The sequence below is a fragment of the Ailuropoda melanoleuca genome, chromosome 4 (genome assembly GCF_002007445.2).
Source record: "Ailuropoda melanoleuca isolate Jingjing chromosome 4, ASM200744v2, whole genome shotgun sequence".
Lineage (NCBI taxonomy): Eukaryota > Metazoa > Chordata > Mammalia > Carnivora > Ursidae > Ailuropoda > Ailuropoda melanoleuca.
This window is the reverse complement of record NC_048221.1, coordinates 19821720-19845203: the sequence shown is the minus strand read 5'-3', so window position 1 is coordinate 19845203 and position 23484 is coordinate 19821720. Positions and strand designations below refer to the sequence as shown.

Genomic DNA, 23484 nt, shown 5'->3' with positions numbered 1-23484 from the left:
ATTCCCTGGCGGCAGCCACATCTGCATACTGCTGGAGCTCACTGATGATCTCCGGGCTGTCTGGAGAGACGGGCCTGGCCAGCCCCTCAGGGTCGGGGGCTTTAGGTGATGAGGCACTGTGTCTGCCGTTGCTTGTGGACTCAAGAGAAGGCCCCTGGGAACCTGGGGAATAAAATGTAGGTAACTGAGAACCAGAATGGCCAGGGAGAGGAGGGTGTAGGAAAAATTTCATTAAAAAAATAATCTTGTCCTGTGGTCCCCCAAATTCAAAGAGTCTGATGTTCAAACAACATCCTCCAGTCAACTTTTCCCAGTCACAAAGAAAGAAATCATTTGATCGAGGAAACAGGACATGTAACTTCTCTGCACCCCAGTTCCCCAATCTGTGAAACTCAACCAAGGTGAATCATAGGAGATAATGAATATCAAATGCTAAGAGATCATTCTTAAAATTAGCTGGACTCTTTCTGAGAAGGGGCAGAGACAGCCAGTCACCAGGATGGGAGAGAAAAGGAAAAATAAGTTTAAAAAGTGGTCCATCCTGGTTTAAAAACAAAGCCAAATTCATGGCTGTGAAAGACAACTGGGACAAGTGGGGATACAGCCCGGATAGTAGGTAATATTATGGGGTTGTTAACTTTTGTTTTAGTGTGATAATGGTGTTGTGGCTGGGAGAAGAATATCCTTATTCTTAGGAGATGTGTGCTGAAGTACTTATGGCAAAATGACATGCCATCTTCAACTTCCAAACAGTTCCAGTAAGAGGAAGGGAGAGAGAGACAGAAGAAAGTTTATGAGAACAGTAACAGTCATTGGATCTAGATGCAGGGTACATGGGTGTTGTTCCTTCAGTTTGTCTGTAGGTATGGAGATTTCCATAACAGAAGTTGGGAACAAGAGCAATGTAGTGCTCATACTCCATGGCAGAAGGATGGAAGAGAGCCACTCCTGTAGAGGGGAACCTGGCCAGACCTCCTAACATTGTTAATGTGCCCCCGCCCAAACTCTTTGAGCTGCTCTCTCTGTCTCAGGTAAATAAATCTTAAAACAAAGATCAGAGAAAACTTACATATATATATTTAACACAGAGACTCACACACACACTAATGCGCACACACATTCATGTATATGTATAATGTATCTCTGAAAAAAGTAAACGAGAGCAGCACCGCCAAAAAGCTACAGTGGATGACTGGGGGCTTGGGGTGGGGAGAAGAACTTACTTTTCATTTTACCCCCTTACACTTTTTAAATTGTGAACCATGTACACATTATTCAAAAAATAAATTAATTACAAACCAAACCAAAAGCAAAAAGTGCGATGTAGGTCAACAGAAAGTAGAAGCCACTATACCTGAGGCAGCCATCCGACCATCTTCCGGGACCTTCGGTTTGCCAGTTGCCCGGACAGCAAAGATCCGCCCATCACTGGTGCGGATGTACGTCCCTAAGAATAAACAGGAGGAAGACTGCTAGGAGCCAACATGCAATCAGCCAACTCTGGGAAACTCCAGGCCTAGGCACCATGGGCTGGGAAACAGTTATAAAATTAGGTCTCACACCCTCTCTCAAGACCCCTGAAATGACAAGTGGAGTGGCTGAGCTGTGGACCCAATATTATTCATTCATTCCACAAACATGGCATGACTACCATGTACGAGGCATTGTCCTAGACACAGAAGAACACAAGACAGAAAAGGGCCCTGCTTCATGGGGCTCACCCTCTAGAGGAGGAGACAGACAATGATGTCAGAAAATACCAGGAAAGGTTAATGCAATGGAGGAAATAAATGGGGTGCTGGGAGAGAGAGAAAGGTGGCTGCCTTGGTTCTGGGCGAAGTACTCTGGCAAGGGTCCTCCTCTTGATCTGGGAAGAAAGAGCCTCATTGCCTCAACACCCTCTTCTCCCTTGACAGGAATAATTCAAGACCAGCATTCTATTCCCACAGGAACAGTAACCTACCTTCTCTGTCTTTTGATCAATCTCCTAGAAGGTCAGGTCTGCCTCTAGGTCAGAGGTCAGCAAACATTTTCTTAAAGGGTCAGTTAGTAAATATTTTTGCTTTGTGGGCCAAAGTGTTGCAAGCACTCAACTCTGCTACTATAGCATAAAAACAGCTGGGGGTGGCTGTGCTCCAAAGATCTTTACTTATGGACACTGAAATGTGAATTTCATATAATTTTCAGGTTCCACAAAATACTATTCTTTTTTTCTTTTTCAACCAACTGAAAATATATAACCCATGCTTAGCTCACAGGTACAGAAACAGGAAGCAGGCAGGATTTGGCCCATGGGCCATAGTTTGCTTACCCATGCTCTAGGCTACGAACAGTCTAGTAAGGGGGCTGGGTATAATCTTCTCTGTGTGTCATGTGCTTCATGGCATCTTTTCCCTGAGCCTAAAGGTACTTTGACCCAACAGTGGCTAGGGCAAGATCTCCTTGCTAAACAAAGAACCTCAGGGAGCCTCATACAGTAAAGGATGGTATGAACGATAGGCTCATATTACATCCTGACAATGTCCGGTCCAGAATTCTCATTCTAGCAATCTCATCTCCCTCTGTAAGGAGGCCAGAGGCAGCAGACTTTTTAAATTACTACACTCAAGGAGCGCCTGGGCGGTACAGTTGGTTAAGCGACCAACTCTTGGTTTTGGCTCAGGTCATGATCTCAGGGTCATGGGACCGAGCTCAGCACTGGGCCCCATGCTCAGCAGGCAGTCTGCTTAGGACTCTCCCCCCTCTCCCTCTGCTCCTCCTCCACCCCTCTCTAAAATAAATAAATAAATCTTAAATTACCACATTCAAATATCTGTCATGCAGCCATGTATACTAATTCATCCACCCAATGCACTTCCTCTTGGAGATCTCCACCCTACTCTGAGCAAGTGGGTAAGATGACAGAGTAACATTCATGTTAGTTTATAATCCATTCCACAGCTCCGTCCCTCCACTTTTGGTCTCCCTGTATGTAGTTTAAGTGCCAGGCATTAAGCTTTTGATGGTCAAGGCATCCATCTTGAATAAACAAATTGCACCTGTATGACACAGCTACTAGCTAAACAACTACACGAGGAATCAGGCTGTCCCCTTTTAGAAATCCCAGAGTAACCCAGAAAACTGAACCTCGAGTCACCCTGCTTTTCCCTTCCCATACCCTAACTCCTGCTCTTATGTTTATTTTTTTAAAAAGATTTCATTTATTTATTTGACACAGAAAGAGAGCACACAAGCAGGGGAGCAGCAGAGGGAGAGAGAGAAGCAGGCTCTCCGCTGAGCAAGGAGCCCGATGTGGGGCTCCATCCCAGGACCCTGGGATCATGTCCTGAGCCAAAGGCAGACGCTTAACCGACTGAGCCACCCAGGTGCCCCTGCTCTTATGTTTTAAATTCACCAATAAAGGGTAAACCCATAGAACTCTAACCACTCCAACTCCTGGACTCTAAGAGAGACCAGGTCTTCTCTCCCCCTCTCTCTCTCTTTACCCATGACCTCACTGTGTGGCCCTGGGGTGCTGTGTACCCTCCAGAATCTGTAATAGACGTTGTTTTTTCAAAGTTCACTGATGGCTGTTGCTGACGTAACATCTTGCAATCATAGTAAGAACCACAAGTGCCAGTCCAGCCATAAGACTGGCTCTGGCAAATGTCTGCGGGGGCTTGCCACTATTACTAGTGAGTGGTGAGGGACTTCTAGCTGATAGCAAAACTATCAACAGGCTGAGACTGACACAAAACACAGTGTCTATCCAAACCCACCTCAAGATTCTCCAAAAAACCAATGGCAAAATATGGGAATGCAGGAACCCTAACTCTATTCTTTTAAGCCACTGACAAATCACTTTTGGGCCCACCCCAACTCTGCTAAGCTCCTAGAAATGTCTTTTTCTCATGCTTCTCCCACATGTGACACTCTTATAGGATAATTCCAATCCTTCCTCTAGCTCAAGCTGTATATATTTCTTCTGCTTCCTAACCCCACACTCTGAACCAAAGGTAAAGGATGGCATCTTGATCAGGCTCTCACCTTTTGTCCCACGGATGATGTGGATGCTCTCACCAGCATTAATTCTTGCCTGTACATCTGTGGAGCTGTTGAGTCCAGGAATAACAATATCTAGTGAAGACACAGACCTCAGATTTAGATGACCTGACTGAGGGGGAAAGAAGATGCAAAGTCCACATCCACCCCTGTTCCTAAGTGGCTTCCCTAAAGCCTCTCAGTGGAGCGGAGGTCTGAACCAAAGAGGATGAGGCAAGCGGGGCAAAGAATACTAGGAAAACGAGAAACTTTTTAGAAATCCAATCATCTTTCTGATCAATTTCCTTTGATTTAGTTAAAAACTCATAGAGTTTTAGTTTGGAGAAAGTTCTAGTTCAGATGATTATTTCTACATGTGTTTGTTTTCCTCCTCCCTAAACTATCTGCATCTATCTGCTCCACATCACTTTAGCCTCCAAGAGAGGCCTCATCCTCTTCCTTGCTAAAACTAAAGAATAAAAAGTATGTTCAAGAATCAGCAGAGAAGCAGGGCCTCAAGGCGCTCTCTTTTTGCTTCTGCCCACTTCACAATGATTTAACAATGGACACGTATTATTTTCATACTCAAAAAAACAAGATATTTTTATTAAAACTTATGTACCATGAATATTTATAGACAATAAGATGAAACACAGCTCATAGAGTTTTAGTTTGGAGAAAGTTCTAGTTCAGATGATTATTTCTACATGTGTTTGTTTTCCTCCTCCCTAAACTATCTGCATCTATCTGCTCCACATCACTTTAGCCTCCAAGAGAGGCCTCATCCTCTTCCTTGCTAAAACTAAAGGATAAAAAGTATGTTCAAGAATCAGCAGAGAAGCAGGGCCTCAAGGTGCTCTCTTTTTGCTTCTGCCCATTTCACAATTATTTAACAATGGACACGTATTATTTTCATACTCAAAAAAAACAAGATATTTTTATTAAAACTTATGTACCATGAATATTTATAGACAATAAGATGAAACACAGCTCTATGAAACGCTTTCCTTTCCAATTACCCTGAGTCACAGAACCAATCGCAGAGACAGACAGGCTGCCAGCCTCCTGCCACAGGCCCACCAAGCTCAACCCATATCAAACTCACAAAGAAAGAAGCAAGTGACCTTCAGGTCTTCTAATTAAGTAGGGAGGTTGACAGTCGTCCTTTATACCCAGCTGACCCTACAGTCAGGCAGGACTCAACACATTCACACCTCTCTCAGACCAACTCTGTGTCCCAGTGACATTTTCACAATCTCTGCTGTGTCTATCCCATGCATGACATTTAAGAAAACCCAATACTGTGTTATAATTCTTAAGATATTCCATTAGAATGCAAATTCCTCAAGATCAGAGACTATCTTCTCTATTTTTACCCACAGTGCTAATGTAGTAAGGCCTAGAATACAAAGGTGTTTAATAAATACTTCCTGAATGAACAACGTAAAGGGACAGCCCTGGAAGAGGACTTAGGAGATCCCAACCTGTTGTGGTGACCACTTTCTGCACAAGGACCCCCGCACGCTGCAGGTAGTTGATCGGGAAGTTCATAGCTGGATTTGTGCTGGAGGCAGAGCTTACACTGCCTCCCAGTGGGACATGCCGGGGCATCATGGGGATGGGGGTGGACTGCACGGGACGAACGCTGGCCACAGGCTTCTCATCACTCTTCAGTGTTGGCTGCCTGTGAGAGAGGGACAAACACACTAAGAGAGTTCAGCAGAACAGCCCTTACTTACCTTTCTGCAAAGGCTGCAGAGCTTCTCCAGGTTCCCCCATTCTACAGCCTCACTTGCTGCTGAGATGGAGCAAAGAACCTGCAGAGTATGGCCAACTGAAAAGGAGACTAGAGGCAGGACCGAGACTGAATGGCAGCAAGGGATAAAGCCTCTCAGAGTCTAAGAAGAATCAGATGTTGGTGAAATAATACCTTTTTGGAGATGTGAGGTGACATTTGCTCCTCTAGAATTTGGACTGTTTACAGACATTAGGAATTAGTTTTTGGAGGGAAGTTAGGAAGAGGTAAAGATGCAACAAGGGAGGAAAAGTTCTTCAGAACACAGTGCTCACCAAGTTGAAGACATATGGGTGGAATGTTCCCATTCACCCAAGGAAAAAGGGCCATGTGATGCCACACATTCAGGTGATCCTGAGAGAGCATCTATCCAATTTCAACCATCTTTACTCTCTGGAACCTCAAGTTCCAATAAGTAATGCAGACACCTCTCTCTTCCACATTACCTTTCACTGGGCTCCTCCTAGGGCCAGTGTCCAAAGTGCCTAAGTCATGACTACCACAAAAGCAGCGGCCGCCAAAAAGCTGTTCACAAAATCCAGGCTTCTGACCGGCACACAGCCATGGCCAGCCTAAGCACTGGCACTGGCTGTGCATGTCTTATGCCAGCACACCAAAATGCCCCCCATGTTCAGTGACGTACTCTTCATTCTCCACCTTCTTTTCAACTGGATGTTGGTACCTTGAGAAAGCTACTCCTGATTTAAAATTTTTAAAATTAAGACCCTGTCTATAAGCTTTCTGAAGTTTGTGCCTTTGGTCTTTAGTTTTGGGGGAGAACCTCCTTGGATTGGTATATTCTTCCTTACCTGACTGACGAACATTGCTCTGAGGTTGCTATAGGCACCTCTGGGCAGTCCTCTGGGCCCTGTCCGGACTTCCACATTCCCAGATAGGCTACACAGCACAGTAAGCTCACCACGTCTGGGTCCCCTTTCCTCCATCCGCCCAGGGTAGCTTTGCAGGAGAGCTAATGGCTCTGGTCGAATGTCAGTGAGACTCTTCCCAGGATCCAAAGTCAGATCAGGGTAAAAGTCAGGGTAACAGGAATGTAGCCCAAGGCCCCTACTCTGGAAGAGCTGAAGTGAGGAAATTGGGCAGGAAACCCTCCTCACATATACCCAGACAGGATGAGGAATCAGCAGGATCATAGTATGGCTCACCAAGTGCTGTGAGAGGCTGGTGCCTCCCACAGGGCCAGAGCTGGGCCAGAAAAGGAGCTGACATCGCCTCAGAGCCCAGCCCATTTGTCATATCTCCCCTCAACATGGCTTTTCTCCCACTGGGTTCAGGCTTTGTCCACTCCTGTCGTTCCATGGGAAAGCCCAAAAAAAGAGAACAAAAGGGGTGGAGGACAAGAAGGGAGAACATTCCCAGGCAACAGTATCCTGGAAAATGACACAGAAATAAAGTCTAAAGGCTTTGAAAGAGAATAATGTTTTTCTTGAAAGCATTGTATACATAAAAAGTAGCAAATTTACTCACCAAATACTAGTCTTCCATAAAATTTACATGGTTCCAGTTCCTTTAGAATCTCATTTGTCAAGTTTTTTTTTTAACATGGAATCTCCCTAAGAAAAAAGTTTTAGGGCACCTGGGTGGCTCAGTTGGTTGAGCATCGGCTCAGGGGTCCTGGGATCGAGCCCCATGTCGGGCTCCCTGCTCAGCCAGGAGCCTGCTTCTTCCTCTCCCTCTGCCCCTCTCCCCCCCAACTCGTGTTCTTATACCCTCTGCTCTCGCTCTCTCTCAAATAAATAAATAATCTTTTTAAATAAAAGAAAATTTAAATCTATCCCCCCCAAATAAAATGATAATCTTTAATTCAAGATAATAAAGTTTTTAAACAAATCAGGTGGCTGATCTCGTAAGGCCTATGAGGTACTTTGTCTTGAAATGAAAAAAAAAAATTAAACCTAGATAATGGTTTTGTAATTTCTTACAAAGAGCCTCTCTCTTTGCTCAGCAATTGGCTTCCAATGTGTTCATACTTTGAACAGTTCTAGAAGCTGTACTCAAGAAAAAAATTTTTTTCCTCAGGATTGTAGCACAAGCACAGAATGAAATCCCAGTAAGAGCAGGAGAATTTCTTGACCTGCAATCCAAGACTCACAAAAGACCTGGCCTTCACCCTTGAACTTCACTGTTTAAGCAGGATCTAGGACCAAGGCACTATGGATATGAAGGCAGCTGTGTGGGAGGGTTGGGCCTCTGTGTCTTAGGAAGCTGCACCTTCTCCAGGAGTCCAGAAAGACTCTTCTGAGTCACAAGGCCAGTGGCTCACTCTTCCAGCCACAACCACTACTTAAACACCAGGGCTGCTGAACTGCTTCGGCACCTCATCCGAGAGCAGAACCTGTCAGTTCACAACAGCCAATGAGCTAGTTGTAGGCTCTCCCTTTGTTTAAAAACAGAACCAGTCAAAAGGTTTGGGCTTGGCCCGGCAGCAGACCTTCCTCCCCTTTCAGTGACTCACCAGTTTCTCTGACTGAAAGCAGGGATGCTGGTCAGGCTCTGGTCACTGGCAGGGTAATACTGTGCATATGATGGGCGGGTGTAGGGGACGGATGTGCGCTTGTCTTCCTCATAGCTTTTCTTTGCTGCTTTTTTCTCAGCCTTGGTCAGCTTGTGATCCTTTCGGTTAAGGAGCAATGACTCATGCTCAAAAGGCTCCTGGGGACACAGGAGGGTGTTGATTTAATTACCAGTCTTTGTGCCAACATGACTGACATACAATGAGGCTTCCTCTGAAAACAAAAAAGGGCTATCTCCAGCACTTGCAGAGAGTCTGCTCACAGACACACAGGCAGGTTTACTGTCTTGTCAAGAGTATAATTCACAACTCTAACCCAGCCACACCTTTACAAACCCAAGTCTTCCTTCTATATCAAAAGGATGGGAGAGTTCAGAGAATTAACAGACTACATTTCTAGAATTGTCCCCCTTCTTTCTGCTAGGAAAAACTCACACTGGCCAAATTATTCCACATGGGTAAGCTGAGCTATCCTAGGACAAGACTGGGGTGGGAATAGGTGGTTGGGGGACTGCATGGGGCAAGGAGGAGAATCAGCCGAGTTCAAGTCCTCTGCATGAAACAGAACCTCAGATGAAGGAAACAGATTTGCCAGGTAAGCCTCCCTCCAGGTTCTCACCTTGGTGATGAGGTGAGGATACTTCAGACAGGCAAGTTGCAGGACTGGCTCCTTGATCCCCTTTATGTTCAAGGATGCTTGGGGAGCTGGCTCCTTCTCAACAAAGTGCAGTAGGTTTTCCACCTCCTTCCGGGTAAAGTTCAGCATTGGATTAAGATCATCTACCACTCGATCTAGAAGGAAGAAGACATGGAGAGAGTCAGTACATGGCCAAGAAGACTACGAAAGCACAGCTACAAAGACTGGCAGAGAAGAGAGGTTGTGGTTCGCATAATTGTCATTAATATCTAAACAACCTCGGGCCATCCCATATTTGAAAGTCAAAGACCAGGTCTGAAGCCCTGGTGAAATGGAAATATCAAAAAAGAAACCTGCACACCTAGCTCAGCTCTTTTCATTACACCTGCCCTTGACAAGCTGAGGTTAGTCCCCTCTTAAAGAAATTATTTGAATCGGGGGTGCCTAAGTGGCGCAGTCGTTAAGCATCTGCCTTTGGCTCAGGGCATGATCCCGGTGTTCTGGGATTGAGCCCCACATCAGGCTCCTTGCTAGGAGCCTGCTTCTTCCTCTCCCACTCCCCATGCTTGTGTTCCCTCTCTCACTGGCTGTCTCTCTCTGTCAAATAAATAAATAAAATCTTAAAAAAAAAAAAAAACTTAAAAAAAAAAAGAAAAATTATTTGAATCAGAACGAGACGGGAAGAACGGCTGGCTTTCTGTGATTCAAAGCCTGCCTGTGTTCCCACAACCTGCCCTTCTCTTCCCACCACTGATACAATAAGGATAGTACTGAGCCTGAAAGATGTCCCACCTGACATGCCCTGCTTGGAAATCTGACGGTCATAGATCTTCTTTTCAAGGGTGAAATCAGCTACAAGGCGATAGATGTGACAGGGCTTTTTCTGGCCATAACGGTATACCCGACATACTGCCTGGGCATCATGGCAAGGGTTCCAGGAAGCATCAAACACCACCACTCGGTTGGCACCAATCAGATTCACACCCAAGCACCCGGCCCTTTAAAACACAAGCCAACAATCACAGAACTTTTAGTTTTAAAGACAGTTTTTAAATTGGTTTCACTCTGTGACTCCTGCCCCAGTATTATCTCCTTTGTCCTAAGCACAAAATACTGGAGGATTCTACTGTCCTGCTGATGAACAGTACATTCCTCAAGCACTGAAAAATATGTCCTGAAAATCCAACACAGAAGTGTCTACCAGCTCAGAAAGAAAACCCACTCTCCACTCTTCTGTAATTGGTAAGGCCCCTGCATCCTGGCCCCAGAGTAATGTCACTTGAAGGGAGACATCTGCATGCAGATGTTTTGGGTGTGTTTAGTCTACCAGCCTTGGAAAATGACTGGTTTATACCCACCAAGGGCACTGTGATGGCAGAATGCAGCACAGGCTTCAAGCTGCTTGGCATGAGAGAAATACTGCTATCAGTCTTTTACAGTTACATTACACTTTCTACTTTTTTTTTTTTAACACTTTCCACTTTTTAAAGCAACTTTCACATTAATCACACCATCTAAGTCTCAAAACACTCCTGAGAGAAAAGCTAATTATGACCGTTGTTGATGAAGGTCTCAAAACACTTCATGACACTATCATGATTACCCTCCTAACACAACTTTCTTCTGGGGTTCCCTCTCTGACCTCAAAAACAAGTCACATACCTGAGTAGATCTCTTCTGAAAGAACTTGGATGAGCCTTTGGGTATCTGCCTATGTGGCCAACTGCCCTGAATACAGCCCTCTGACCTCCCCTCTCAGGATCCACTCACCTTGTGGACAGAAGGAACAGCCAGGTGGTGAGGTTGCTGGGATCATTGAACTGATTAATGAGCCGCTCCCTCTCAAAGGCAGGGGTGCTACCATCTAGCCCTAGGAGAGAAGGAAAACCACAAGAAATGGACAGATGAGGGCAGGGGGTACACAGCAAAATCACTGGGCAAATTTGTTTTTAAAACAAAAGAAAAATACACTTACAATACTCAGATTCCACTCCCCTGGACACTCCATGGGTCTACAGTGAGACCCAAACACCTATAATCTAAAAATACCCCCATGTGCAACAAGGATTATGAACTATGTTTCTCTCTTTAGTATTTTAGGTCAATTCTAAGACCAAGGTTCCTAGACTTCAGGGTGCATAAGAATCACCCTAAATAGGGAAGCTTGGTAAGCACTGGCTCAGGGTGACCTGCCTGGTGAGTGTAAGAAGGACCGAGAGTTCTGTTTTGATATGGATGATGTCCCTCCATCAGGAATTTGCACTGTTACAAGCTCCTGTGATTAAGAACTTGATCTAAGGAGACATTAAAACGAACAGATCTGGAACAGTAGGACGGGGCATATGGTTGAAAAGAGGGAAGCTTAAAGGAAGAAAAAAAAGTAACCTTCAGTTAAGAAGAAGCATGACTAAGAGAGGAGGGGGCTACATTTGTCACCCCAGGGAAAAGAGAGAAAAGGGCACAGCTAAGGAGATGAAACACCACGTGGAGCCTGGATTGCTACTGTTACAGGAAGCCTTAGTTTAATTGCCTGGTACTAGAAGCTCTCTCAATTGGCACCCAACCTACCTTTCCAACCTGACTTCCCACAAATTCTAAGCATAGCTCAGCACTGACTCACTGGGCAAGCCTATAGTCAACACCGGCTGTGGCCTAGACCCTGTGCTGGAGGTCTTCCTACCACCCCCTGTGCCTCCATTCTCTAAATACTTCCCTTAGGCCAGTGCTTCTCAACAAGGGTGATTTCCTTGCCCTCCCACCCTACAGGGGGACATTTGGCAATGTGTGGAGACATTTTTGGTTGTTATCACTAGGTGGATGCTACCGCCATCTAATGAGTAGAGACCAGGGACGTGGCTAAACATCCCACAATGCACAGGACAGCCCCCTACAAAAAGAATTATCTGGCCCAAATGTCAATATCTGGACAGTAAGTACCTGAGGTTAGTATTTCTCAACTCTTGTTTTTCATTACTGCCCCCTTAAGGAGCTTTTTTATACATTTTCCCCCAATCAACATGCCCCTCATGAAATTTTAAATACCACAGATATTCTGTATATGTTTATTTACTGCATGCCTATTTGTGCTCTATACTTTTGAAAAGTTAAAAAAAAATTTGTCCCCTCAAGAACTAATTTTCACCCCTTTAGGACATTATCTCCACTCTAGAGAATGCATCATCTGAGCTTATTTATATTCACTCTGCTTCTCCTTCCTAGAGTGACCTCTGGGCCACACTAACTCTAAATATTCAAATTATCCCCATCTTTGCAAATATACTGCAAGTTCCACCTCCTCCAGGAAGCGTTATCCAACCATTCTCCCCGCAATGACTCTGTTCTCCTTAGAACCTGTTAGGGCACTCAACCAGTGCTACTTTGTATTTGTCCTGGAGTTGTCAGATGAAGACAAGGCTTGCCTTCTACTTCCTGGCTCTCCCCCTATCTTTCCCAAGCTCCCCAGTCCCTAGTACAGTGCCTCACACAGCAGCTTGCTCTGAATATCTCCCTGCTCCCTGGCTACTCCAGATACTCCTACTCATTGGATGGAGAACAGAGTAGAAGATAAAAAGGCAGAGAAGGAAAAGACTCCAGCAACAAAGCAGCAATGAACTCACGGAAGTAGCTGACGTTTCGAACCCACTTCTGTACTCCTTGCCCATCAGCACCAGGTAGACAGGGCACTTCTCGTTTCCCTAGGAACTCCTCGATGAGAGCCAACGTGGAAAGGCTCTGGCTGGAAGGGACAACATTTGGTTCAGAAGGCTCCCAGACCCAAAGGAATCTTGTTCCCCAATGGGCTCACAACCATGTGCAGCCTTCTGACAGTGGGAACTCCCAGAACCTGCACCCCATGAGAGGTAACCCCGCAAAGAACCACCAAGGATATTCTCCCTAGCTCATAATGGGAGCAGAGTCATCTAAGTAATCTCCTATTACTTCCTCAATTGAAAAATTCTGGGGTTTAGCTGAGTGCACGGTAACACGTAGCAACAACATTAAAAACTAACATTGCATGAATATACATTAGATTGAATTATAGGCCACAATCAATATTATGCGTCTTACTAAGGAGACAGAATTACTTGGCTGCTTTCAAGTTATACAGAGAGGCAGTCTCCTCAAAAGTGATAACTTAAAACCAGTGAACACTAGACTCTCCCCCAGTTAGAATCACTGCTATCCTTTCAAAATGTGTCACCCATGGAAACCCTCACTCTGCGAGGCTCTCAAGCCAGGCTCCTGCCACTTAGCTCTCATTGGAGTATAATCTGGACAGAACAACAACAACAAAAAACAATCAACTTTGTCTTTTCCCTGAGGACTCAGGCCTTGATGGACATCAAAGTTCTGGCCAGACTGAGAATGTGACTCTGGAACAAATCATATTACTTATTTGGCCTTATACACAAAGCACAAAAAACAAACCAACAAAAAACCAATTTTTTTTTTCTTAAAGTATGTTTCACACCCAACGTGGGGCTTGAACTCACAATCCTGAAAATAAGAACTGCATGCTCTACTGACTGAACCAGCCAGGTGCCCCCACAAAAATTTTTTAATTAAAAAAGGGGGGGGCGCCTGGGTGGCTCAGTCGTTAAGTGTCTCCCTTCAGCTCAGGCCATGATCCCAGGATCCTGGGATGGAGCCCCACATCGGGCTCCCTGCTCAGCGGGAAGCCTGCTTCTCTCTCTCCCACTCCCCCTGCTTATGTTCTCTCTCTTGCTGTTTGTCTCTCTGTCAAATAAATAAAATCTTTAATTAAAAAAAAAAAAAAAAGAGGCTGGGGAAAGACTGAAGCAGATTAGACCAGAAGTCAGCAAATGTTTTCTATAAAGAGCCAGACAGTAAATATTTTTAGGCTTTGCAGACCACATACAGTTTGTCAAATATTCTTCTCCCTCTTTTTAAAAACCCTTTAAAAATGTAAAAACTAGGGGTGCCTACGTAGCTCAGTTGCTTGAATGTCCTACTCTTGGTTTTGGCTCAGGTCATTATCTCAGGGTCATGAGATCAAGCCCCACGTTGGGCTCCATGTTCAGTGGGGAGTCTGTTTGTCCCTCTCCCTCCCCCGTCTTCCCCCCACCACCTAGCTTGCTTACAGGCACACTTTATTTATTTATTTATTTAAATAAATAAATAAATAAAAATCTTTTTTTAAAAATGTAAAAACTAGCTCCCAGGCAGGCCACGCACCAGATCTGACCCGGGCCATAATTTGAAGGATTAGACTATGACGTCTGATGTCAGCCTAGTGTTTCAAATTGTTCTCTGCAGAGAAATCACATTGGGCAAAATAAGAAACTCCAAAAAGAGATGAAATGCAAGAAGGTCCTCACAAGAACCACTGGGCTGCAGAGGCATGAAGAAAAAAGGCAGGGGGGATGCTGTGGTAACCCCAGACGATCTCACCCCGTAGGGGCTGTGTCACTCTACTACAGATACACAATGCCATAGGGAAATTTCCCTTCCTACCTGAACACAAGAATCTTGTCCCCAAGCTTGACACTTTCCTCAATCAGGTGGAAAAGCAGTACCATCTTGGGAGAGTTCTCTAAGACCCCAGTCTGGTAATTAGTCAAAAGGTCCTTGGCCTGTAAGAGAGAAATGAGGCAGCTTAGAGCAGGTCCATGCCAGAACACTAGAAATAAAATTCACTCCTCCCAAAGCAGAAGCTCATGGACAACCTTTATAGTTCCCTGCAGAGACCTTGGCAGTACAGTACATTATGCAACCCCTACCCTTTCCCCACACAGGATTCGTACCATCCCTTCTCAGCAGTGGTTTATGGGCACAGAAGAATCTGCTTGACTCACCCATTCATACGTGACAATGTTGTTGCCTCGCTCCTGGAAAGGGTTGAAGCCAACCCCCTGTAGGAACTTGCTGTTGGTTGCCTCTCCCATTGAGGAGGCCAAGGTGCTGTCCTCCCCCTTGCCTTTTGTTCCCTGTGACGGGCAGCGGGCACTAGTCCCCGCTGAGCCAAGCTCTTCCACATCTAGGTCCTGCTCATTGGCCAGACTTTCCTTCTGAAGGGCTTCATACAGCACGTCCGGGTGATTCCAGATCTGAGGTTCAAGTTAAAGGAGAAGTGGCACAGGGCAGAGAACAATCTAAGGGTATCCTAGGGAGTCTGGAAACATGCACTTGCTCAAACACACCTCCCACAGCATACACTGTCACACCAAAAGTCAAAGTATCTCCAACCCCCTCATAGCCAAAGAGCCTACACACTCGTTTTAACTAATCAACTGTGATCGCCATAACACGAGTGGAAGAGTTCCTACCAGTGGGCATGCCCATATGTTTGGTACATAATCAGAAAGGCTGTGTCAAAAGCCTTGCTTTCTTATTTAAATAAAAATAATAATGTTCCTCTTTTGTGTGGCTATAGCCAACTACTATATGAAAGTATGAAACAAGACTAATCTCTCCCTACGGACAAATGTATCTGGCTTACAGATGACCACCAGAAGTCATTTCAGGGACTATTCCTGGCAGGAGTTGAGAATTCCCGGGGTGCAGGTGGCCAGAGGGGTGGGGTGGAGGGGGACAGGAAGGGCATGTTGGCACTACAGCATCCTCAAAGACCATGTCTGCTGTAGTTTCCTGGCCCTGGTCTAGGACTGTGGCTATAAAAAAAAAAACAAACCCAAGTTGAAATCCCATCTGTCCCCTGACACACACCTTCAGCTGACTTATTAAAGCAGTGGTCAATCGGGAATAATACCCAACAGGTCGGCTGAGAGCTGTCAAAGAAACAGGTCCCTCATTAGGCAACAGGGAGCACATACTAAAGACAAGTCAGGGTTCATCCACCTGTTCATGAACTTAGTGCTAAAGATACCTAGCCCCTTCCGTCCCCAAACCATCTCAAGCATTATCAGGATGAAAGAGATCTCAATCTCATTAAACACAGAAGCAAACAGAAGGTACCCCAATTACCTGTCTAAGCTATATATTTCTTTTTTTTTTTTTTTTTTTTAAAGAGTTTATTTATTTATTCGACAGAGATAGAGACAGCCAGCGAGAGAGGGAACACAAGCAGGGGGAGTGGGAGAGGAAGAGCAGGCTCATAGCAGAGGAGCCTGATGTGGGGCTTCGATCCCACAACGCCGGGATCATGCCCTGAGCCGAAGGCAGACGCTTAACCGCTGTGCCACCCAGGCGCCCCTAAGCTATATATTTCTTGAATCTTGATTACATTAGCAGTCAAAAACTGCCCTACAATGTTCTTCCATTACCTTTCTTCCAAGGGAAAAAAATCGGTGAGAAAGGAAGTGATTTCTCAAATTTGGTACAAGTTGTACAAATGACCTGCACAACTGCAAGGAGCACCATATATATCCCAAGCTATGAGTGGCAACCCCAGGAACTGTGCAGCACACACTGGCACATCTCTCCTTGGGGGCTTCCGTTCTCTGATGCAGCCAACCAAGGATGGCCCCTCTCACTTTATTCTTCCTTTATCAAGGACTCCCAGGAGAAATAACTCCCTTGGGACCATGTGCATCCTTCATCCATACGTCAGTTACTCCCCGAGGCCTCGACATACCTTGCAGCACACGCAGAAAGCCTTAAGGGGGTTCAGCCCCAGCCAGCCACTGCTACCACAGTCTCGGAAGCGGTCCATGAACTGTGTGTACAAATCTCGCTGGATCTTCGAGAGCCGCACCAGGATCACATTTTCTTCCTTGGCAGGGAGATGAATCTTCAGCACAGTGTGGCCTCTCCTACAAAGGCAGAGATCAGAACAGCCAAGCCCGTGTGGCCAGGACGAGTCAGTGCAGGAAAACAAGAGAACTCTGCATTTCTGCCACATCTCCTCTTGAGGATCTCCACATTCACAGCAGCCTTGCAATAGTGAGGATTGGTTTAGCGACCATCAGAGGGAACTCATTTTAAGGATAAGAACTAGAGCAAAAAGGACTGGGTGGCAGAGATTGGGAACTTCAGGTTCCTACCCGGATTCAGGGCTGTTTCTCTAAGCTTTCTGCACACATGCCAACTTAACAAGGAAAAACAAGGGGACTGCTTTAGACTACCCTAACTACATCTACTGAGATGCTGAAACTGGTGAGGCCATGCCCCTGAGAACCAGCACTTGTACGCTTTCGCCAAGTCAGCAGAAGGCCAGCTCTCTTTTGCTTCTCGGCAAGTAAGGCAGGTATCTCTAGAAACTTCAAAGATTAACTTCTGAGGGAAGCACTTCTAGGCCAAACTTTCAGAGGACTGAAACAGTGGCTATCCATCATTATGTGCTATTCAGGAAAAGCTACTCACTAAAAGGAAAGTTTTACTATCACTCACTAGGAAGGGACCCTCCTGCTGTAACAGTTCCCCTTTGGGACGGCTCTGAATGCCCACTACACCAAGGTCTCTCTGAGGATTCAAAAGACAGGGCCCTAAGGATGGCTCACCTCTGCACAAAGCCCTCCAGGAGGCTGTGCAAGACATGGCTCCGGTACCGCATTAGGCGGACATCCTGAGGCGTGCTGTCAATACACTGTCCATTCAGGATGGGGCGTTCAAACATGTTGCTGAACTCCTGCCGGGTGCCGAGGAAGTCTGGGCGCACAAAGTCCACCATGCACCAGTACTCAATGAGGTTGTTCTGCAGGGGGTACCCAGTCAGCACCACCCGACGGCGAGAGCGAATGTTCTTCAGGGCCTGCGAGGTGCTGGCCTGGCAGTTTTTGATGCGGTGTCCCTCGTCACAAATCACCACATCAGGGCCAGGGCGGCATAAGGCCTTCTCAAACTCTAGGGAGGGAAGAGGATCCGGAGTCAGAGGGTGAGAGGGCCTGCTCTTAGTCAACAATATGAGAAGTAGGGGTGCACCCTGGAGGAGACAGAAGAAATGAAGGAAGCAGGAAAGCAAGAGTCAGCCCCCATTAGCGAAAGGGAGCCAACCATCCAGGCTCCTGCGCGTTTGGTGTGACACGTTAACCTGGACTATTGACTCTTGCAGTAAATCTCTTCTCCCTCTTTCCTTTCCATATTTTTTTTCTTTTTTTTTCCCTTTAGACTAAAAGTAAAACACCTTGCATTCCTAGGGCTTATGCCAACTGGGTGGCAGAGAGCGTGACTTTACAGAGTACCAGACTAGGATTAAAAACGGGTCTGGGTGAGACTGATGGGAATCATCCAGACACTGCACACGGCTCTCACCCTTGTCAGCATCTTGGCATCATCTGTGGGCTGGCTGGTGGGGAGTTAGCTAAAGGACACAATCTTCCTGGAGTTACCTGCCAGTCATTGCTAAATGGCAAATTCTTCCCAGCTCTACCACAGGAGCAAACCTAGAACAAACATATCTACAGATGAAGAGACCTATAAAATGAAACAGCTTCTGAACCTAAAAAAAAATTCTTCTCCAAATGGGCAAAAGCCCCTTAGAAAAGAGGGAACAGAACTATGAGAAGAATGGCTTTCACTAAAAGAACGGAGATAAATTCTTTTATAAATTCATAATATTATTACTACTCTGTATGCTAGTGATTTAAATACTTTGTATTTTCTTAATGCTATCCCAAAACACCTCTAGGACGAGGTGAGGGGAACAGTCACTCTCCCAACTGCTCTGAGAGAGAAACAGGGCCAAATGGGCAGGGGAGTTTCCCTAAGTCATCCTGTGCATGGCTCACCCAGAATTCCACAGCAGACAAGAAAAGCAGCACACCTTCTGAGAGCCAGTAGAAGTCATCTCACCTATCTTAGGGACCAGGATTTCTAGTTCATGACAATACAACTCACATCAGTAATCTTCAAATTTGACTTGGTGCTATTACAGACACTATTTCTTTTTTCCTGAAACACCACCCCTAGAAGTATTCCGGGGATAGGCTGCCCACCTCTCCGGAACTCCTGCTGTCGATCTTCCTCATCCAGATCAATGATGACCGGGTGAGAACGTTTCTTGGTTTTCTTCGATCTACCTGTGGCAAAGGATTTCTTCAGGGTGAGGAGTCTGTACATTTCGTACCCCATCAGCAGCACCCCACCCTCTGACACCCAATCAGCCATCACTTTAGCACGAGCTGCCATTGTCCTGCAAGAATAAACAGAGAAAAAATTACTGCTTCCACTGCTCCCCAGGAAGAACTGCTCACAATCAGAGCCATGTTGATGTACACTCAGTGGCAGCATTACAGTGGCTGGCCAGCTGCCCAAGGACTTTCCCAGGATCCCAGAGACAGCTGGGTCACCGATGACAGTCAAACAGCAGAAAAACAGAAATGCAATGGCACAAGGCAAGCAAAAGTGATAATTCCTGGGACGCCCAGGTGGCTCAGTCGGTTAAGCGTCTTACTCGATTTTGGCTCAGGTCATGGTCTCAGGGTTGTGAGATCGAACCCAGTGTCGGGCTCCGCACCAGGTGTTAAGCCTGCTTAAGATTCTCTCTCCCACTCCCTCCACCCACCCACCCCCTCTTGGTCGCTTAAAAAAAAGGTGACAACTCCCTTGGATATACATGCATGGCTACAAATCTACATTTGAGAGAGAATTTCAAGTTATTCCCATAATAAATACAAGGTAGTAAAAGCAAAAACAATATTCTGCATTTTACCTGCCCGGGCCCTGGTGAGTAAAGAGCCAAGGACAAGTGATAAGGAAGAAAGAGCAGCAGAGCCCAGATGACACTCAGCACAGTCCCTCCACTCCTAAACAACTGAGCCCTGACTGTAATTCATTAACTGCATGTGGACTAACAGTCCTGAAATCCAAGAAACAAGAGCAGGTGATCAACCACCTATGGAGCCACTCTGTCTCCTCATTTTGATGTGTGTGACCAAACATCACAAAAGGTAGCCTCTGCATGGGGCGCCTGGGTGGCACAGCGGTTAAGCGTCTGCCTTCAGCTCAGGGCGTGATCCCGGCGTTATGGGATCGAGTCCCACATCAGGCTCTTCCGCTATGAGCCTGCTTCTTCCTCTCCCACTCCCCCTGCTTGTGTTCCCTCTCTCGCTGGCTGTCTCTATCTCTGTGGAATAAACAAATAAAATCTTTAAAAAAAAAAAAAAAAAAAAGGTAGCCTCTGCAGAAAACAAAGTCTATCTTCTCAATTATCCATGCCAGCGAGGGGAAAGAATAACATGAATAGCTGGCCTGAACCAAGAAATAGTTTTAGAATTTGGGAAATCAAGTTGAATTTATGAAATGGAATATAAATAATTTTATTTAAATCTAAAACAAAAGTTTGCACTTTTCAAAGCCTGGAAGTTATAGCATTAAAGGTCAACTGTACGTTAGTGTTGAAAAGAGACTGCTGATTAGTCTTCTAAAAAAGAGAAATGTAAAAGGTGAAAAGTTAAAAGGTGGACAGTTTCATTTCATCATGTTGAATTTTATTACTATCCACACGGGAAAACAGGACAACGTATGCGTATTTTTGAGGACATAAAAACATCTTCAAGCAGACATAAGAAATTTCCCAGGCTACCTAACTGACTTTACTGAAAAGATAGGTAGAGAAAAAAGTGGGTAACAAGGGGCAGGGGGCACACTAAGAAACCAAAAAAAATCTGGAAAGACAGGGTTCATATGCAAACAGACTGCCTTGATATCCAGATCCCAGAAAGAAGTCTAAAAGGAAAGGGCAAGAAGGAGAAGGTAGGCCACCTACTTGTGCTCATCATTTAAGATGTGAACTTTAAAGAAGCGAGGCTGGACTTCTTCAGGCTTGTTGTCAGCTGGAAGGGCTTCAGGAGCTGGAAGCCACATGTTGAACTCTGCCAGCCAATTCTGAAGAGTATTAACCTGTCAGAAAGCCAGGTCCAGGAAGAGAGTTTTAAGAAACAAGCTCAAAGCTGAGCTCACTGAGCTTTTCAGTACCCGGCAAGGCATTAACCCAGAGCTCTTCAGAGGGCTGAGTAAATGATGCCTTCCCCAACTCTTACCGGCACAATGGCAAGGACAGTTTTGGCTGGCGTGTGGCGGAAGAGGACATCGATGAAAGATATCACTTGCAAAGTTTTCCCCAGACCCATGCTGTGGGCCAGGATGCAGCCAAAGCCACTACTAGTCTTAAACCTCTCCAGGGATTCAACCAGGTTATCATACAGGAACCGGATCCCACCAATCTGACAAAGGATAAACATGGGCAATAGTTAAAGGAGCTGGCAAAGACCAGGGCTTTAGTTTTACTCATCTTGGAATTAGTCAGAATTAAGTAAATAAGCAGACACCACACTATACAGTTAGTGTGGACCGCTACGGAAGTTTCCCTGTACCTTACTAGTCTATTGGCTGCTGACAGTCATCTTAGAGAAAACACAGAAAATCATTCACCTGGTACAATGGCCCATCAAAGGCAAAAATCTGCAGTACCAAATTCTTGACAGGGTCTCTCACCCAGCCCTTCGTTGCTTACCTTAAGACAGCCCATTCCATGAGGAGCAGTTCTTATTAAGAGTTCTTACGTTGAGTCAACCTCTGTCTTCGTGGAACTTCCACTCACTGGTCTTGATTCAGGGCTCTGGGTCAACACAATCTACTCTGTTCCCTCCTATCAGAAAGTCCCTCAGACTTTTGACTCTTAAATCTCCTCTAGAACTACTTCCAGAATCAAATCAATTTCCTAATCAAAGCACTGCCCTCCAGACAGCATCTCAATCAGTCTTGCAGATCTCACAGAGGGAAGCTCAAGATCATTAAGCCAAGAGATCCAGCACTTTCTACACAATAGGGCAAACCTAAGGCTTGCCCTTCCCATTCACCAGAGATCCTGAAGCATCAACTGCTAGGAGGAAAGATCGGGCCCTTCCGATGCTCGAGGACCCAAGCAAGTACTTCATAGGCTGTGATGCTAAAAACGACCAGCAGGTGATGCTCTCAGCAAGGAAGCTGAAAGGAAACAAAGAGTCAAGATTTGCTGCACCTGATGAGGTTTCACTGCCCGTGCCAACTGCGGGGCCAGAAAGACATTCTCCTCCTCTGGGGGGTGGTTCAGGTTGACGAGGACCCGCCCCAGAGCATCGCGCTGGTTTAAGATGTCATTCACATGGGTGCCACCCTTCTCCTCTTCCTCATCCTCCTCACTGACAGACTCACTGCTGTCCACAATGTGCAGAGTGTCCTCCTCTCCAGAGCTCAGTTCAATCACCTCTGAGACAGCCAACAAAACAAAACAAAAACCCAGAGAGCGGAGATAATTTACTGCCCATCATTAAAGCACTACAGCATGGAAACAAAGTTAGAATGTCATCACTTGTAAAATTTTGAGCTTTATTATTTCTCTCTTCCAGCTTCAAGTTAAGACAAGGGAAAACCCTACATTTACAAGGAGACTCAGGGACACTTGTGACAGTCAGACCCCAAACCATATGGGGAAGGACTGATTTCTATTCAGAGGTACAGCCAATTACTCAGGGTGAACATTGAGTCAGGAGGAAGTGGAGGCACCTCTGGCTTGACCTTACCATCTCGACTGCTTTTTTCATCCTCACTGCCACTGCTGCTGTCCAAACAAATTACTTCCTGGGCCAGGACCCGAGGAGGCAGCTGGGGACCATCGCTTGCTCTTAAGACAATTTCCTCTAGGGAAGGAAAGATGGAAGGGAATGTCAAAACCACATTTAACTCAAACCTATCGCTCCAAATGACTTATCAGCCTTCTTCCTTTGTTAGTCTCAAGGGGACTATCCCCTGAGGAGAGAAGTAGAGGGGTGTCCCAAATACCCTCAGTTCCCTAACTTCTCTTGTCTTTACTGGTTTTTACCTCCTGGTGTCCACCTGACCACTAGAGAAGATCCTAATCCCTTGGCATGTTAAGATACAAACTTATGGGAGAAAAAATTTAAATAAGATTAGTCTGAGGAGTACGTTAAACCCCCCCACACACACACATTATTATTACTATCTTTTTAAGTAAAGAATACACCCAACATGGGGCTTGAACTCACAACCCTGAGATCAAGAGTCCTACGCTCTACCCACTAAGTCAGCCGTAACTTTTTAGATGTTTCTGATCATTTGCTCCTAAGAAACTGAATGATTCAAAAAGATTCCTCAGAGGCCACAGTGTTATTTCAGATCTGCCCTTCACCACTGTGTGCCCAAGGCCTCTTTTCCCTACACTTCAGGGCCTTTCCCACCATCTCCGCTGCTTACCAGGAAGGAACTCCAGGGGAACTGTAGGAATGGGGGCTGCATAATCCTTCCTCTGCTGCTCCAGGCGTTTCCTTCTTTCCAACTCTTCCTGTTGTGCTGCTTTGGTAACGGGCTCCAACTGATCCTCCCGGAGCAGCTTTCTAAACATTACAATAAGAGTGAGCACTTGGGTTGGGTTACTTGAGATTTGGGCAACATAATGTCAAGCTAAAGAGCTCATTGCTGAGCTCACAGATCTGAGACAGGAGAAAGAGAAGCCCCGTCAGTCCCACACATCCATGCAACAGGTAAGGTTTTAAAAAAAAAAAAAAAAAAAAAAAAAGGTGGGGGGAACTTCAAGGCTCAGGTGATTCTGGGCTAGCATTTTTTCATATTATGTAACTTCCTGAG

The 23484-nt window shown here is 45.6% G+C and overlaps 1 protein-coding gene across 2 annotated transcripts in view; it reads right to left on the bottom strand.

The window, feature by feature from the left end:
- Nucleotides 1-23484, bottom strand: part of RAD54L2 (RAD54 like 2) — a 102560-nt gene that overhangs the window by 1006 nt on the left and 78070 nt on the right. For both annotated transcript variants that reach the window (XM_034658388.1, XM_034658389.1), the window contains exons 5-23: nt 23095-23234; nt 22404-22520; nt 21863-22089; nt 20883-21065; nt 20609-20742; nt 18837-19033; nt 17403-17745; nt 16538-16715; nt 14799-15050; nt 14458-14576; nt 12600-12718; nt 10753-10852; nt 9775-9980; nt 8965-9137; nt 8289-8485; nt 5505-5704; nt 4027-4116; nt 1355-1447; nt 1-162 (exon numbers count right to left, since the gene is read on the bottom strand). The exon at nt 1-162 is cut by the window's left edge and continues 1006 nt beyond it. In XM_034658388.1, the coding sequence (XP_034514279.1) occupies nt 1-162; nt 1355-1447; nt 4027-4116; nt 5505-5704; nt 8289-8485; nt 8965-9137; nt 9775-9980; nt 10753-10852; nt 12600-12718; nt 14458-14576; nt 14799-15050; nt 16538-16715; nt 17403-17745; nt 18837-19033; nt 20609-20742; nt 20883-21065; nt 21863-22089; nt 22404-22520; nt 23095-23234 (3230 nt within the window). The remainder of the gene's footprint in view (nt 163-1354; nt 1448-4026; nt 4117-5504; nt 5705-8288; nt 8486-8964; nt 9138-9774; nt 9981-10752; nt 10853-12599; nt 12719-14457; nt 14577-14798; nt 15051-16537; nt 16716-17402; nt 17746-18836; nt 19034-20608; nt 20743-20882; nt 21066-21862; nt 22090-22403; nt 22521-23094; nt 23235-23484) is intronic.